This window comes from Coenobita brevimanus, chromosome 12 (assembly GCF_032717465.1).
Source record: "Coenobita brevimanus isolate Jiangsu-jjx chromosome 12, ASM3271746v2, whole genome shotgun sequence".
In the NCBI taxonomy this organism is placed as follows: Eukaryota; Metazoa; Arthropoda; class Malacostraca; order Decapoda; family Coenobitidae; genus Coenobita; species Coenobita brevimanus.
Window position 1 is genome coordinate 4,207,501 of NC_136965.1, and position 17,923 is coordinate 4,225,423.

At 46.0% G+C, this 17,923-nt stretch overlaps 1 protein-coding gene across 1 annotated transcript in view; it reads right to left on the reverse strand.

Annotated features, from left to right (window-relative positions):
• LOC145413283 (uncharacterized) overlaps positions 1-17,923 on the reverse strand; it is a 238,345-nt gene that overhangs the window by 170,616 nt on the left and 49,806 nt on the right. Inside the window, exons 3-4 of the mRNA XM_080283015.1 lie at positions 14,584-14,590; positions 12,554-12,569 (exon numbers count right to left, since the gene is read on the reverse strand). Coding sequence (XP_080139141.1) covers positions 12,554-12,569; positions 14,584-14,590 — 23 coding nt within the window. The remainder of the gene's footprint in view (positions 1-12,553; positions 12,570-14,583; positions 14,591-17,923) is intronic.

Genomic DNA, 17,923 nt, shown 5'->3' on the forward strand with positions numbered 1-17,923 from the left:
GGAAAGTGGGACAGAATGAAAAGGAAGGAAAGGTGAGGATAAGTCGGGGGCGAAGGTAAGGGAAAGAAAGTATATGGACAGGGTGAGGGGAGAGGTAGAAGAATGGGAGGAGGGGGAGAAGCAGAGTGAGAAGGGAGGGGGAGAGGCAGGCAGGGGGAATGGATGGGGACGGTGAGGGGTGATCAGAGGGGGAAGGTTGCAAGGGGTGGTCAAAGAAGGAAAGGTGTATGGGGAGAGGCGCAAAGGGTGATCAGAGGGGGAAGGAAGGAGTGAGGAGGGGAGGGGTAAGAGGTGAATAGAGGAGAGGTGTATGGGGAGGGGACGGTGAGGAACACAAGAGGAGTCAGAGGGAGAAGTGCAAGAAGTATAAAAGAGAGGGGTGCAAGAGGTAAATAAAAAGGGAGGGGTAAAGGAGAGGGAGGGGAGGGAGAGGAGGGGTGCAAGGGGGAGAGGCGCAGGAGTACGGATGTGGGGAGGGGATATTGAGAGAGGGAAGGAGGGAAGAAAGGAGGGGGAGTGGGGAATGAGTGGAGAGAACAGGGGGTAAGGGGGAAGTCTGCCAGAGTTACCAAGAGAAAGAGGAGTGAGTCGCTTTGTTGCTGGCGGTGGTTACAGACAATGCTATCTCCACACTGTATTTACAAGAGTTCACATTTATCTAAAAATACATAACTATCCTGTCTCGACCCCCTTCCTTTTTTTAAGAACTCCATCATCATATACGCTGAAACAACCTTAAATAAACCACCTATAATTCTAACCAATTATATACAACAAATAACAGGTTGGGCGAGATACAGGGAGAAAAAGGCGCGCTGGCAACCCTAGGGCGCAAAGATGATCATTTTCGTGATAATAATGGTCGTCGGACAGTCTGTGTGTTCAATCCATTACCGGCGGAGGCCCTCACCTCCACGCTCGCCCGCTCCCACCCCGCCGCTCCTACACTGAGTAATGCAGGCTAATGTTTGGTAGCAGCGCCATGCCAGCAACCACCACTACCACCACACCGCCGCCGGACAACGCAGCCATCTTGGTTCAACACACTCGCCCCTCGTCTTCCCTCGTCGTTCTTGTTGTTAGATTGCTAGATATTCCCACACCCGTACATGCTTTGAGTGTTGGTTTCTTGCTACCTTCGTCATCTTTGTTCTGGATATTTCTCGCGTCTCACCTCATGTCTCCCGCACTGTTTATTTTTTTTATATATCCCTTCTCCTTTATTTATTTCGAGCGCTGTTTGCTTTACGTCATATTTGGTCTTGATTTTATTTTGCGCCTTTCCCCATGTGTTTGTAGTTATTTCGTGGCTATTCCTTCTCCCATATTTCCTTTTGATTATTGTTCGCTGGCTCCGTCATCTCGATTGTAGATAATATTTGCGTCTTATCCAGCGTCTGTATCGAGTATTTATAAAGATTTACTCAGTTTTCCCCTGTGTTTGTCATCTTTTTTTCTCTTCACCCTTTTTTTTTCACCGCGTTTCTTTTCAGTGTTTTCAGTTCAAGACCAACTCAGTATTTTCCCAACGTTGTCTAGGTTTGTCTTTAGATATTTACTTGTTTCACATCCACGTCTGTCTTGGATGTCTTTTTTGCTTAAGGATTTTACTTGCTGAGAATTTACTCGTCTCTCATGCTCCCGTTTAGTAGATTTCACTCACTTCTTACCCTTATTTGTCTTTATTGTTGTTTTCTCTGTCACTTCCACTGCCTTGTTCTGGAGTCAGTTGTTTCCCACGCCACGTCTGCCTTTGGTGTTTTTACTCCTTTTTTACCCCAAGTACTTTTTGTTAATATTTGTTCCACGCTCCACATCCACTTTTGTCTTGAGTTGTAATTTATTGTGTAGTCAGTCTTGATCTTGAATTTGGCTTCCTGTTATCTTGTTATTGCTTTTTCTTCGAGGGAACAATCTTGCGGGCTTCTGGCTTTTGGTTCCTTCTTCCTTGCATATGAAAAAAAAGTTACCCACGTCTAGTCTTTTTTTTCCCCTACCGCTGCCGATATATGCTTTAATTACTGCTCGCTTTTCTTGTATCTCGTCCGTCTCAGTGTTACAGGTCATTGGAGATTTATTTTTTTTCACTCACCCGCTTGTCGTGGTGGAAGATTCATTCTGGTCTCGCCCCCGTTTGTTTTTATTCATTTGATATTCATTTACTTTCTTTTTCCTTTTTTTTTGGGGGGGAGTGAGGGAGGGAGACAGGCTTCATTCGTTTCTCATCCACCTTTGTCTTGTTTTTAGTTGGATTTTCACTTATTTCTCACCTCCGTTTGTGTTTGTAGTTGTCATTCCACATCAGCGGCATTGATACAGGCTTCATTCACTCTTCATTCTCCTTGCTCTTGTTTATTTTTTGGTTTGGACATTCCGTTCTCACGTGCGCTTGTTTGAGTGTTGTTTGGTTCGATCTTGGTTCTTGGTGTTGGGTCAAGAGTTGAGTGTTGTTTATATGTCCACCTCCATGTTGCTTCAAGATTCTTTTTAACTGTTTTCCATGTTTGTTATCCCAGCTGAAGGAGTTATGTTTTTGGCTTGGCTTGTCTATCAGTCAGCTGTCTTTTGGCAACATTATGGAAAAAAAAAAACTATAGGATGTTATTGCACGAAGTTTGGATTAGTTAATGAGGGCCATCAGAGGAACAAGTGATTAAATTTAGGACGAAAAAGTTAAAGGCCAAGGTCATGAAAAATATAAAAATAAGTGATGCTGCTGCCCAGATGGAGGTATGCGTTTTCTGGCTGATTTTGTTAGTGTTTTAGTCAGCTCCACTTCAGTCATATTGGTTCAAGGTTCACTGTTTTAACCCGTATATATATAAGTCTTGGTATGGTTGGCTGGTATGATGCGGTTTAGTGGAGAGGCTTTGAGTCATTTATGATGCACATTGGATGAATTGTGGGATTAGAAGTTCAGCAGCAGATACAAGTGTTGAATTAGGCAGCTGACACATCCACCATATCTCAGATCAACATCATCATCATCATCATCATCATCATCATTTATCATAATCACTTTTCTCTCTAATGATTGGGGTCAGGGTGCAGCGGCTTCCATTCTTAGCAGCAGTGAACAGATCAGTTGAATTCGGATGTTAAGATAGCATTTTTTTTTTTTTTTTTACCTGTGTCTTTGCTTAAACTAGACGGTCCGTTCCATGAGGCTCAGCAGACCTTCACATGTCACCACTCTGGCGCTGACACGTATTTTCTGCAATGAGTGCCTGCAGGATTGATTTTATTTTTTCTTTTCCCGTTGGTGAGTCGTGTTAACCGATGTGTAGACTTAAGTAAAGCTAAATCCCCTGCCGTAGATGGGATTTATCTCTCGTCTTTTCTGACAGTAATCCTTTGTTTTGTCCACTTTACCCCGATTTTGTACTCCAACGGCAACCATAGCGGCGGCACGCAGGTAACAACAACAACAACAACAACAACAACGACTCCCCGCGCTGCTCCCGACCTACCTAGCTACCAACCTACATACATACAGACACCTACCTACCTACCAGCCCACCTGCCTTGCCTGCCTACCAATCTACCTACCCACCTACCTACCCAACCACCCACCCATCTGCCTACCTACCCACCCACCCACCCACCCACCCATCTACCTACTCACCTACCTACCCACCTACTTACCTGAGGGGAAGGATAATGACTACCCTTCTGTGATGGAAAAACACTGCTGTCCCCACTGTTTGGTCACCCACACTAGATTAGCACGAAGGAAAATGAGGTACTGAATGATGAAGAACTGAATAATACCGGGTACTACGTGGCATGAAGGAAATAAAGTACTGGTCCTGATGAATAACTGAATAACATGATGGGGTACTGTGCATGATAACTGAATAACATACTTGGGTACTGAGCATGATAACAGAATAACATACTTGGGTACTGAGCATGATAACAGAATAACATACTTGGGTACTGAGCATGATAACAGAATGACATACTTGGGTACTGAGCATGATAACAGAATAACATACTTGGGTACTGAGCATGATAACAGGATGACATACTTGGGTACTGAGCATGATAACAGAATAACATATTTGGGTACTGAGCATGATAACAGAATGACATACTTGGGTACTGAGCATGATAACAGAATAACATACTTGGGTACTGAGCATGATAACAGAATGACATACTTGGGTACTGAGCATGATAACAGAATGACATACTTGGGTACTGAGCATGATAACAGAATGACATACTTGGGTACTGAGCATGATAACAGAATAACATACTTGGGTACTGAGCGTGATGAATAACTGAAGAACAATGCAAATGAGGAATTGAGCGTGATGACTGAAAAACACGATTGCAAACGAAGTACTAAGCCTGTTGTATAACGTGTATGACAATGAAAAGCCCTGCACGTAAGATGTATAAATTTACAGATTCATGTGTTCAAAGACTGGACATTACAGAGAGGAGTATTAAGGACAGACGGTTTCATAATAACCTCTTTGGGCTCAGGCTGGGTGCGTTGAGGGGCCAAAAGGCGAGGCGACCCTAACCTAGATCATTTAACCCTTAGACTACCCTACGTCCCTACCAGTGTTTATATGAGAGAAAAGCCGTGGCCTCTTCAAGCAGTCGAGTGCTGCACGTTACCCCTTCAGTACCGTAACATATTTTTATCCTGCCCTCTTCTCACGGGTTTATTAATCTTAGAAGAGACTTTGTAAAATGGAGAGATGAGGTATGTAGCCTTCATCAGCTCCGTCCATACTCGAACAGTCTCGCTGAATATAATTGTTTCTTAGTAATGTAACTGAAATAAAGACGTCACAGTACTGATGGGGTAAACGCAAGGCCTTCTCCAATCCTGACACTTCTATCACCATCATCTAAAGCTTTTGTTCTCACATTAGTTTTTCTTCCTAAAATTTTACCGCTGTCGGTTCTCTGCGATGATGTGGTGATTAGCTACACTGATAAGGCTTCAAAGAGAGAGAGAGAGAGAGAGAGAGAGGAGGGGGTACGCAGACTGAAGCAGAGGACGAGAAAGGAAAATCTTTAGGAGTTAATTGACTTCGGCGTATGATGATCTAATTAGAAGGGAAGTCGTTTCATACTAAAAGCATTGGGTTTATGTTTACTTGTACATATAAATGAGATTATCGTGGAAACAGGAGGTCGTAGGTAGAGGGAATGGTAGGAGAGTAACAGATCAGGTGGAGGGAGTAAGTGGAAGAGACGGTGTGTGTGTGTGTGTAAGAGAGAGAGAGAGAGAGATCACAGTACCTTAAATGAGCGTGGATCCTTGAAGGTGGTAGGCAGAGGGAAGCAAACAGATAACAACAATGAGATACTGTTATTTCATTTGACTAATTCACACATATTTATTTATTTATTTTTTAGGCTACCACTTCAGGATCACACCCATCGGTATCTGTGACAAGCATTATAGATTTTTTTTTTTTTTTTTTTTTTTTTTTTTTTGGCAGTGGGTGAAAGTGGGATAGACTTTTTTTTTTTTTTTTTATCATAACCCCTTGGCTGAAAAAAACTACCTGTACTTTTTTTTTTTTTTTAGGCCATTTCAGACGATTTTATTTAGCTCTGGGAAAACTACTGAAGCAAAAAATATGTAAAAATTTTCTTGTTTGATTTTTGAGTAAGGATTTAAAGTTTTGTATTTTGTTACACGTAACGCCAGGGGTCTTGATTCACCTCATTAACCTGCCATAGTCAAACAGGTGAGCTGAATAAAATCGTCTGGCTGTAGAGCACAACCTACTGTACGTCCTTGGGTTGTAGGACGTAATACAAGAATTTATTATACTTCTGATTTTTCTCTCTGTTTTTCCTGCCTACAGATAATTTTATTCAGCATGTGAAGGACCACGTGAATTTAGGGGAAGGTAAAGAACTAAGTGTATTCCTATGCAGGTGTCTATCAGGTACATCACTGCAAGCTTATTAACATTATGGGGCTGGTATTAATTTAGATATATATACTAGAGTATGTGTGGCAGGTGGATTGAGGTGCTTGTATGCCAATCGACTTGAATGTACTGGATAACTAAATGCAATGAGACTTTTACGCCTGCGAGAGTAAGGTTATGTCTAGACCCTTCGATACAAGACCACATTTCTTGGCTGAATAAAATCGTCTGAGGAAGAAAGGTAAATAAAGCGTCATTGTATTAAAAGAGTATAAAAATAAAAACTGTCTCCCCTTCTTAGGGAGGGGAGACGTAATTAATGTCACCGAGAGTACATATTTGGCTGCGTAAAAGTTCACATAATGACAGAGAAATAAGAAAAGGATGGGAATTGACAGAGGGGAAGGTTACGGAAGAGATATTTATAGATTCCTTTCATTTTAACCTCAAGTAGATTTCACTTTGACTATGAACTGATTTCTGTGTATGAAAGTATGTATCAGTACCACAATACACTTCATCCCTTCCATACCGCACACCTTTCCACCCACACCATACCCCCCTTCCACGCCACATCATCTTTCCAGACCATGTACACCTCCACACCACACCCCTTTCTCATGCCACACCCTTTTCTCACACCAGATTCATTTCCCACATCACATATCCTTTCCACACCGATATCTCCCCCACACCACAATCTCTTTCTACTCCACACCTCCCTCCCTCATTACACCCCTTTCCCCAACCACACCCTGCCTCCACACCACATCCCTCCCTGACCACACCCTTCTCCCACACTGCACACCTTAACAAACCTCATACATTACCACATCCTTCCTCTCTTACTACACACCTTTTCCACACCACACCTTCCTATCTAACCATACCCCATTCACACACCGCAACCCACTCCCACACCACGCAGCCTTCCTCCCACACTAAGAACTTCCTGATCACACACACACACACACACACACACACACACACACACACACACACACACACACACACACACACACCATTCTTCCCTGGCATCACCCCCTTCCCACATCACACCTATTTCTCACATACCACACCCCCCTCGCAGCCACGCACCCTAGCAACGCACCTTTTTGTTACACGAGTTTCCTTCTATCCAGACTCCAGTTCCTTCTCCCATGCACACAAATTGTCCTCACACCACACCACACCACACCACACCACACCACTTTCCTCTCATTGTCTCCTCCCTACCTTACCCCAACGCCTACACCCCAACCCCCACTTATAGAGCTGCCTTCATATACACCATTACGCACCACACCACAACACACCCCACTCCTTCCCCCAACACACCATAAATTGCCCTCACAATCCCCTCACTTTTTGCCTTCCCTGACCACAGTCTCCCCCAACACGCCACACCCTGCCCTTACACCACCCCCCTGCACACACTCACCACAGCCGTCCACAGCCTCATCCACACTCTAGTATACCCCAACCACATCACACCACACCACACCTTTCCACATCCACCACCGCACCACACCACACCACACCCTTCCACACTCCATACTACACCACACCACACCCTTCCACACTCCATACTACACCACACCACACCCTTCCACATCCACACTCACACCACACCACACCACACCACACCACACCACACCACACCACACCACATCCCCATCCTTACTCCATCCCAAACCACACCACACCCCACCACATCACACTGCACTCACCACATCCTGCCACATCCCCCATCGTTCCCCCACACTCACCACACCCCAACAGCCCCATCCACACTCCACGCACTCTCCCAACAAACAGGCCTTAAAATACCTCTAGCCATTCCTCACATATAAATCAGTGGACATGTTCGGGGTTCAGGGAGGCAGAGAGGCAGCATTAAATTTAGCAGGCGTAATAGCGAGTAATTAGTCCACCGTTGCCGTAACCAATGAAGGGACGTGACTCGACTCTCTCTCTCTCTCTCTCTCTCTCTCTCTCTCTCTCTCTCTCTCTCTCCCCTCCAATCCTGTCTTCGTCTGTCTGTCTCTTATCTCTTTTCTCTCACCGCGTCTTCTGTGCATCTCCTCTCTCTCTTCTCTCAGCATCTCTTCATCTACCCCCCTTCCCTCCATCTCCCCCACCTCTCCATCTCCCCCCTCCTCCCCTCTCCCACCCTGCGGCCATTATCAACTTCTTACACAGACAGGACGTAAATCTCTCTCACTGTCCTGGCCATCTAAATCTCTCGCCACACCGATCCTTCCCCCTCTGTAGGAACCATGCATGCCGGAGTAATAGTCAGCATCGCCATTTTGGGTACACATACGAGCCTCATTCTCAGGGTCTGGGTGTTTGGATCCCAGGACAGACTATGGAGTAAATTAAGATTCTAACTTAGCGCAGTCAGACCTAACCTAGTCTAACACAGCTTAACTTATCCTAACCTAGTCTATCACAAGCTAGCCCAACCTAGCCTGTCCTAACCCAACTTAACCTAATTTGACACAGCATAAGTAAACCTAACAGTGCATAACTTAACCTAGCATAACATAAGCTGACTTGAAAGAGGTGTGCCGCAACGTGTGTTTATATTGAGGGTACATCAGTGACGGTCGTAATTCCGAACGAAGGTCCAGTTGACACAGAACGTTTGTACCTCACTGTAACTTTTTTAAGCAATTTCATTGTGCCGGTATAATGCTTCTATCTTAACTATGCACTTAGTAATATCAAGACTCTTAAAATAGCGTGGCATTACACTTCTACACATTATTAGCTATACATTGTCAGGTTTGGTACAATGTGGGCATCTTTTTTTTTTTCCCTATGCAAGAAAGAAAGAAGTATAGGTTGGAAGCCCTCAAGAGTGTTCCCTCCTAGAAAAAGAAAAAATGCAGAGCAAATTTCAAGATCCGTTCATCTCGAGATGCTTGGACACATTGCGTTTAAAAGACTGGAGGTCATAGGCAGAGGTAAATACAGACAGAGGAAGACAGTTTGATCTGGTGCACTCATGAAGGACCTAAGATGGCAAAGATGTCCAGGATTTTAATATACTTCTGTTTAAAGATTTCACAGCAGTGTTTAAGGAAAGCACGTAGCGCATCTTGGCATTACAGTATCACAGAATCAATCACTGTGAAATCTGGTAAACTTGAGTGCGTCTGGAGGTGCGATGGCAAAGGTGTCCAGGCTTTTTATATATAGAGGGTACCTTGTATAGAGACAGGGGTGGTACCTGTCCCTTTCCCCCCTCCTCTCCCTCATTTTCCTCCGGGTCTCGTCCTAATAACACTACGTCAGGCGCGCCGGCCGGTGTGGTTATAGGGTACAACTTCGACAGATTATATGTAATAATTATTCATAATTTTCCTGTAAATGTGCACTTACTTGACGTGCGGGCCCCGAGCGTTGGCCTCTTGGGACGGGGCTGAGTTTTTATAGTGTATCAAAACCCTTTCAGTACGATGACCAGGGACGGGGCTTGAGTTTTTATAGTGTATCACAACCCTTTCAGTACGATGACCAGGAACGGGGCTTGAGTTTTTATAGTGTATCATAACCCTTTCAGTACGATGACCAGTTTATATTTTACTCTTCCTGCCTCCAGACGGTTTTATTAAGCTCTGGAGAGACTATACAAACTGAGGGGGTTAGACATAGCCTTCATTAACCCCTTTGCTGTTGGAGAGGGACGCCTTCATGTGGTGGCACCGATGTAACCGAGCGGCGGATCTGCCTGGTTACATAAAGTCCCTCATTTCTCCTCCCCATCCCCCGACAAGAAGAATGGTGGACTGCAGGAGAGGGGCATCCTAGGCCTGCAGTCCACTGGGTTTACGTTCACATGAGGCTTAGGTTACAAATAGTCAAATGCTGCTACTAATCCCTTCAGTACGATGACCGCTTGCGATTTTACTCATGCTGCCTCCGGACGATTTTATTCTAGTTGGGAGAGACGCTGGGTTGAAAGGGTTTGATGTAGGCTTCACCGGCTCCTTCGTTTTCAGAGTTTCGTCTGAAGCTGAATAAAATCGTCTGGCATTAGCAAGACTGGAATTAAAAAGACGATATGTCAGGGTCGAATTTACATACTTTCTTAAGCTTCCCTTCTGTCTGTAAATTCCCAAATGAGGCCTTACAAATTTTAAGTCATCCCTCTCTCCCTCGTGTCCGGCTGGGGACCATATTTATAAACCAGTGCGAAAAGCCACTCCTAAAGCGAATATAATCGTCTGGTTATAGGGAAGGGGTTGATGAAGGCTGTATCAAACCCATTTAGTTTGAGAAGTCTCCCCTGAAAAGAATAAAATCGTCTGGCGATAGAAAAGGGATTAGTGAAGTTTCTTTCTAACCCCGCCACATCCAAAAAAATCCTCCGCTGAATAAAATCCCCTCTCAATAATAAACTAAAAAATTAAATCGTAGTGGAGGATTTAAGCTCGAAGTCTACCAAAGCCAAAGGGATTTACTCGTAATAGCAATTAAGTTGTTAAGCTGCCTTGAAACTCTTCCGACCGAGTTTAACAATCTGGGTCAACGATTAATTAATTGGGCCAAAAGCCGTGCTGCCTCTGGTTTTGCGTGCGAGGTTGTCTGTGGGAGGGTTGTGTGTGTGAGGGTGGTTGTGTGTGGGGGGGGTTGTGTGTGGGGGGGGTTGTGTGGGGGTTTTGTATGGGGGGGTTGTGTGTGGGGGGAGTTTTTTTTATTTTTTTTTTAAGTTTTTGTGTGTGTGTGTGTGTGTGTGTGTGTGTGTGTGTGTGTGTGTGTGTGTGTGTGTGTGTGTGTCGCCGAGAGAGAGAGAGAGAGAGAGAGAGAGAGAGAGAGAGAGAGCGGAGTGACAGGCTTAGCTACGTACAAGAGAAAAGAAGAATAAAGAAATGGAGAGAGACCTTCATCGAATTTATGCCCAATATATATGGTGGAGAGAATTTTAGTCAGATTGAGTTATTAAAATCGTCAGACAATTCTAGTTCAGTCCGGGTAATAAATCCCTTTACACGTCTGGCCAACCAAACACGATACTTCAATCAGTGCAGTCATTGTTTTGAGATGTAAAGGAACTAATGAACTCCGGTATGTTGGGTCCTAGCACATTGTTTTGAGATGTAGTAAAGACAAGGTAGATTCAAGACTATATTATTTTTTATTTGAGACGTAGTAAAGACAAGCTAGATTACAGACTATATTATTTTTTATTAAGATGTTGTAGGAAGAAAATTAATTCTGGGTGACGTCCCTTGTGATTTAATCTTGCTGTTACCAGGCGATTTTATTCAGCATAGATTTTGATTCAACTTAGGAAAAGCATCTTGTATCGGGGGGATTTATTAACGCCGTATCTTATCCCCTTCGTGTTTGAGAAGTTTTAACCTGAAGTGAATAAAATAATGAGATGAAGAAAGTGGGGAAAAAAAAAAAATCCCCAAGCCCAGTGGATTTGGCACGGCTTCAGTAGGATTTGACACGGTTTAGAGAGGGTGTGTAAAGGGATTATTGACCGCGGATTTACCCTTGATGAACTAAAGAACAAATCCACTCCTTCATCCATATCATATCCCCATGACTGCCTTGATTTTCTCAGCTGAACAAAATCGTCTGGTATTAAAGTACCTAAGAGTTTTCGTATCAGGCAAGGGGAGAAGTCGAGGTACCTTTTTTTTATCCCTTTAGCTTCTTTGATTTCCCTCAGCTGAAGAAAATCGTCCGTATAAACCTTTAAAAAGTACCTAAATCCATCCATTGTTACAGAAGGACTAATTTTAAAGGAATTTTTAGGAAGAATTAAGTACTATCACTCCCCAAAATTTTAAGTTACGTAATATATATATTTTTTCTTGGTATTCTATTATAGTTGTGGGAAAATTTCTATAATAATGTTATTTTCTGCACATAGATGATTTATTTATTCATTATCCGAGAGAGGTATTTCTGAGTGTTCAAGAGGGATGGTCAGTAATTGTGTGGTGGAGCCTCTATACCACACGATGCAGCCTCACGCACCGCCCCTGCCTCAACCCCTGCCTCACCCTGCCTTTCTGTCCCTGCCTCTCTTCCCCCTCACCCTGCCTCTCTATCCCTGCCTCTCCTCCTGCCTTGTTTATGCCTTCCTATCCCTGTCTGTCGTCGCATCACCCTGCCTTTCTGTCCCTGCCTCGCCCATGCCTTCCTACCCTGCCTCACCCTGTCGTTCTATCCATGCTTCACTTCTGCTGCCCCAGCCTGCCTCCCTGTCCACGTACCAACACCCCTGCCTTCCTGTCGTGCAGCTAACACCGCTGCCTCTCTCTGCCACCATTTTTTCTCTGCCTCCATTCTCCTGTCTCACCTTGCTTTTATTCCCGTTCCTCACCCTTTCTTTCTTCCCCTGCCTCACCCTTTCGTTTTTCCCCCTGCCTCACCCTGCCTCTCGTCTCCTGCCCTACCCTCTCTCTTCCCATGTTGCACCCTGCCGTTCGTCCAGTACCCCACCCAGCCTTTCTTCCCCTGCCTTACCCTGCTGCCATCTCTGCCCGTGCCACCACCTCTGCTGTTTCCTCTGCCGCCACCACTGTCCTTTCTGTGTTGCCACCCTGCTTTTTGCTTCCCTGTCACTACCCCTGTCTCTTCTTCCCTGACGTCACCTTTGCTACCCAAATTTGTACGCGTCTTTCCTTCTCCCTACCTCTTCGCCTGCTCCGCCTATTCTCTTCCCCTGGTTCCCTGCAACACGCACCCCTCTGCAACCTCACACCTCACCCCTGCAACCTCACACCTCACCCCTGCTTCCGTATTCCACCCCTGCTCAACCTCTTCCTACCCTTCTTCCGTCACCCAAGCCTCTCTGCCTCTGCTGCCACCTCTGTCTGCCTATGTCTCCCTGCTGCCACCCCTGCTAACCTCCCTGCTCCCTACTTCCCTCACCCATACATACCTCCAACACCCTTCTACCTACTCCTCTGCTTCCTACCTGTAATACTTCAGTCCCCGCTTTCCTGTCTACGTTCCCTCTGACCTTCAGGTATTAATGCATGCAAACACTACGCTTCCCCCCCCCCTCCTCTCTCTCTCTCTCTCTCTCTCTCTCTCTCTCTAGGTAAAAGTCCCCGATCAATGATACATTTACTTTTAATGGGGTTCCTAACTAATGATGCATGAGTCCATCCTATTTGATTACTGAGAAAGAAAAAAAAAAAGAGACGTGTGTGTGTGTGTGTGTGTGTGTGTGTGTGTGTGTGTGTGTGTGTGTGTGTGTGTGAGAGAGAGAGAGAGAGAGAGAGAGAGAGAGAGAGAGAGGAGCAAGGTCTCATTTTCGTATCGACGCTGCGTAGAATCAGTTTTTGAAAAATTGTCAACATTGAAAAATATATCGGAATGATTAGAACCTTGAGTGTATTTCCCTTACCTTGTATTTATTTTATTTATTTATTTATTTATATATTTTGGTTCTGGGAATAGATTAGAGAGTCCGATCCCTGAGAGCCAGCAGTTTTACATGCAGTCAGGATTGCATTATCTTCGTGTCATCATTGGTTACCGTTACTTCACCACACACACACACACACACACACACACACACACACACACACACACACACACACACACACACACACACACACACACACACACACACACACACACACACACACACACACACACACACACACACACACACACACACACACACACACACACACACACACACACACACACACACACACACACACACACACACACACACACACACACACACACACACACACACACACACACACACACACACACACACACACACACACACACACACACACACACACACACACACACACACACACACACACACACACACACACACACACACACACACACACACACACACACACACACACACACACACACACACACACACACACACACACACACACACACACACACACACACACACACACACACACACACACACACACACACACACACACACACACACACACACACACACACACACACACACACACACACACACACACACACACACACACACACACACACACACACACTTGTTTTTCCTGTCTTTCCATCATCCTGACTTCCCACACACCTGCCCACACAAAACCATAAACCCAACAAAACTCCCACTTCACTCACCTTCACCACACACTCCGGTCCTCCTACAGTCTTACTTCGTTCATTCTTCTCTCCTTCTACGTCTGTTTACACACCTGACTTCCCACGCTAATTCACGCGTTTTACTTTTCCCAAAACTAAGATCTTCCTCTTACATCAGATTTCTCTTATTCCTGACATTTTCGACACACCTGACTCCTCCCACACCTGACTTTATCTCACACCTGACTTCTTCATCAGACACACCTGACTTCTCTCTCCCACACACACCTGACTTCTCTCTCCCACACACCTGACTTCTCTCTCCCACACACCTAACTTCTCTCTCCCACACACACCTGACTTCTCTCTCCCACACACCTAACTTCTCTCTCTCACACACACCTGACTTCTCTCTCCCACACACCTAACTTCTCTTTCCCCCACATCTGACTTCTCTTTCCCACACACCTGACTTCTCTTTCCAATACACCTGACTTCTCTTTCCACACACCTGACTTCTCTCTCCCACACACCTGACTTCTCTCTCCCACACACCTGACCTCGCTCCCATACACCTGACATATAACACACATTTCCTTTTTTTTTTTCCCCCACCTTTTCCTATGCCTGGGTTTTTCACGTCTGTTCTTACACACCTGAGGATTTCCACACCTGAGCCCTTTCTCCGACACATATCTTCACTCACGCTTTCACACACACACACACACACACACACACACACACACACACACACACACACACACACACACACACACACACACACACACACACACACAAGGAACAGTAAGAGAGTGGCGAGGACTTAATTTTCATGCACCTCCAATCACACACTGAGATCACACACTATTTTTGTATCTTTGTCTCTATGTGCCTCCCTCCCCTCTTCAGTACGATGACTGATGGTGCCACTTGACGATTTTATTCTCCTTAATTTTCTCTTCCATTCCATCCCCATCCCGTCCCACCAGGTTCCATATCATCCTGTACCATCCTATCCTATCCTGTCCCATCCCATCCCGTTCCATTGCATCCCATTGTATTAGGTTCCATCCCAACACATCATCTCTTCCCATCCCTATCCCATCCCATCATCCTGTCGTAACCTGTCCTGTTCTATCCTGTCTTATCCCAACCCATCTCATTCCATTTCTTCTCCCCCTGCTCCACATTACATCTCACCCTACCTGTCCACACACCACCACCACCACCACTCATTCTTCCAGCCCCCCACACCACCCCCTTCCTACACCACCTTCCACCCCTCCACTCTATCCCCGCCCTACGCCACCTTCCACCCCTCCACTCTTTCCCCGCCCCACCCCGCCTCCTCCCCGCCCCCCTGCCTGCGCCGCTCCGCCATAAATTGAAGTGATATGACATCCACCGTTCTTATGCCATGTAAACACGACCAACATATAATTAGCCGCCACCTCACTACCTCCTTGTTTACATGACGACTCCCCCCCAGGACCCCCATCCCCTTCACTGCCCCCACCCCCCCTACCTTTTCCTCTGCCATCCACTCCACTCATGTCCTTCCCTTACCCCTTACCCTCACCTTCTCTTACCTTCCTTCCATCTCCCTTTCTCTTTCCTTCACCTCCCTTTCTCTTCCCTCAGCTTCCTGTCCATCCACCTCTCCTCTTTCCACCATTCCCCTTCTCTCCCCTTCACCTCCCCCTTCTCTCCCCTTTACCTCCCCCTTCTCTCCCCTTCACCTCCCATTCTCTTACCTCCTTTCATCTTTTTTTTTTTCCCCTCCATCTCTTCTTCGTTCACCTCCATTCATCTCCTCTCTCTCTCTCTCTCTCTCTCTCTCTCTCTCACCTGTCAACATTTTCTTCCTTTCCCTCCCCTATCCTTTCCTTTCCTCCTTCTTTACCCTTTCATTGTTCTTCTTTCATTTCACTTTCTTTCACACACTGTTCTGTCTCCCCTTCTATCCCTCTTTCGTTTATTTTTCAGTTTCATCTCCCTCACCTCCCCCCAGGCCCTTTCTCCTGTTATCATCTCCTTTTCCATTTTATTTACCTTCTTTCTCCACTTTTATCCTATATTTCTTTTTTTTTATTCTTCCTTTCCGTTCTCTCCCCATCCTGTCCTATCCTTTCATATCCCATCTTATCCCAGTCCATTCCGTTCCATCCAGTTTCAGTTTTCGTCGCATAATTTTCCTTTTCTTCTACCTCCCTGTGCAAGCATTTTCTTTCCTTCATGACTCCTTTCCCTTTCTTTTCCGTCTCGACCCTCTCTCCTCCTCCTCCTAGTTCATATATCAAAGCACATTTCTGTTCCTTTCCCTCATATCCCTCCTCTCCTTCCCTGCCTCTCTCTTCCCCTCACACCTCTCCCCTCTACCCCCTTATTTCCCTCCCCCCTTCTCCCCCTGTGAATGCTTCTTGCCTTCTGCGTGAAAACATAATCTCTCAGAGGCCTTCTCAATCCAACTTTACAACTCTGCTCCCCTATCCCTCGCCCTCTTCACCCCTCCCCTCCGTTATCCCCTTCCTTCCCATCACCTCCTCTTCCCTCCTCTCCACAATTTCTCTCCTCCTCTCAACTTACCTCTCCACCTCACCTGCACTTACCTCCTCCCTCTCTCCTCTTACCTCCCCTCCCCTCCTGTCCTCTCCACTGCTTAACTTGCTCCGAAATTGCAACTTGTTCCCTTACGTCACCTCCCCTCCCCATCGCCAACTCACCTCAGTGCTCCTCCTCACTTCCCCTCCTCAGCACCCCTCCCTCGTCGCCCCCTCCCCTCCCTTCACCTCTCCACGCACCCTCCCCCCCACCAAGCAACACCACGTTTCTTCTCCACATCTCGTTTTCCCATGCAGCTCTTCTTTCGCATAATCACTTCTCATTTGATCTTCCTTTCCCTCCCCTCCCCGTTCTCTCTTACCTCTCCCCACGTCCCTCCTTCCCTTCTCTCCCTGCTTTCCTCTTGACTTCCTTTCTTATCGCTCTTCTCTCTGTCCCCTTTCCACCCCCTCTCTCTTCCGCTTCTCTTTCCCACTCTTCCACCTCTTTCTCCTCTCACTCCCACCTCCCTTTCTCTCTGTCCCATCTCTCTTCCTCCCTCTTCTCCTCCCTTTCATATTCCTCCCTGCTTGTTTCCCTTTTGCACCTTTTCCCCCTCCCCCTTACCCTTGTTCTCTCTCCCTCCACCTCTTCCCCTTCCTCTTTCCCCCATGCGCTCCATTGCTCCCTGCTTTTCCCTTCCACCTCTCCCACTCTCTCCCTCCCTTCCACCCGTCCCCATCCCACCCATCCACCCATATATTCATCCTTCCACCTCTCCCACTCCCTCCTTCTCTTCCACACCCACCCTTTTCCCCCCTTCCATCCACCCCTCCCTTCTTCCCTTCCACCTCTCTCCCCCCTTTCCTCCACCCCACCCCGTTTCCTCCACTAGCACCCCTCCCCTTTCCCCCCTACTCCTCCCCCGTCCACACCTGGCCAGCGAGCAGAGGAAGGCAGGTTAGCAAGGCAAACCGGAAGAACTAATGAAATACTTGCTATATATTTTGGGGGGGATTAAAATATTTGCAGGTTTATGTCAGGAGCTCGTAAACACCCTTTCAGATAATCGCAGTAAATTGTGCTTGTTAATAAAGAAATGTGCCTTAGAGGAAGAGAGGGTAATTCATTCGACTTAGGGATTATATTGAACAGAGGGAGAGCAGTGAGGTTAGAGGGACAAAATCCGCCTTGAAACTCCTTTGCTGAAACTTGCGTGTTGTTATCCAGTTTAATTTTTTCATTATTTTAGTCAGTCAAAGGGGTAAAAATTCTCTTCCTTTCAGTGTGAGAGAGGAACTAATTTATGTTATTCTGTTTAGCTTCCAAGTCTTATAGTCAACAGGCAAAAGAGTAAGAATTCTCAATGACCGCTGCTACTGCTACTA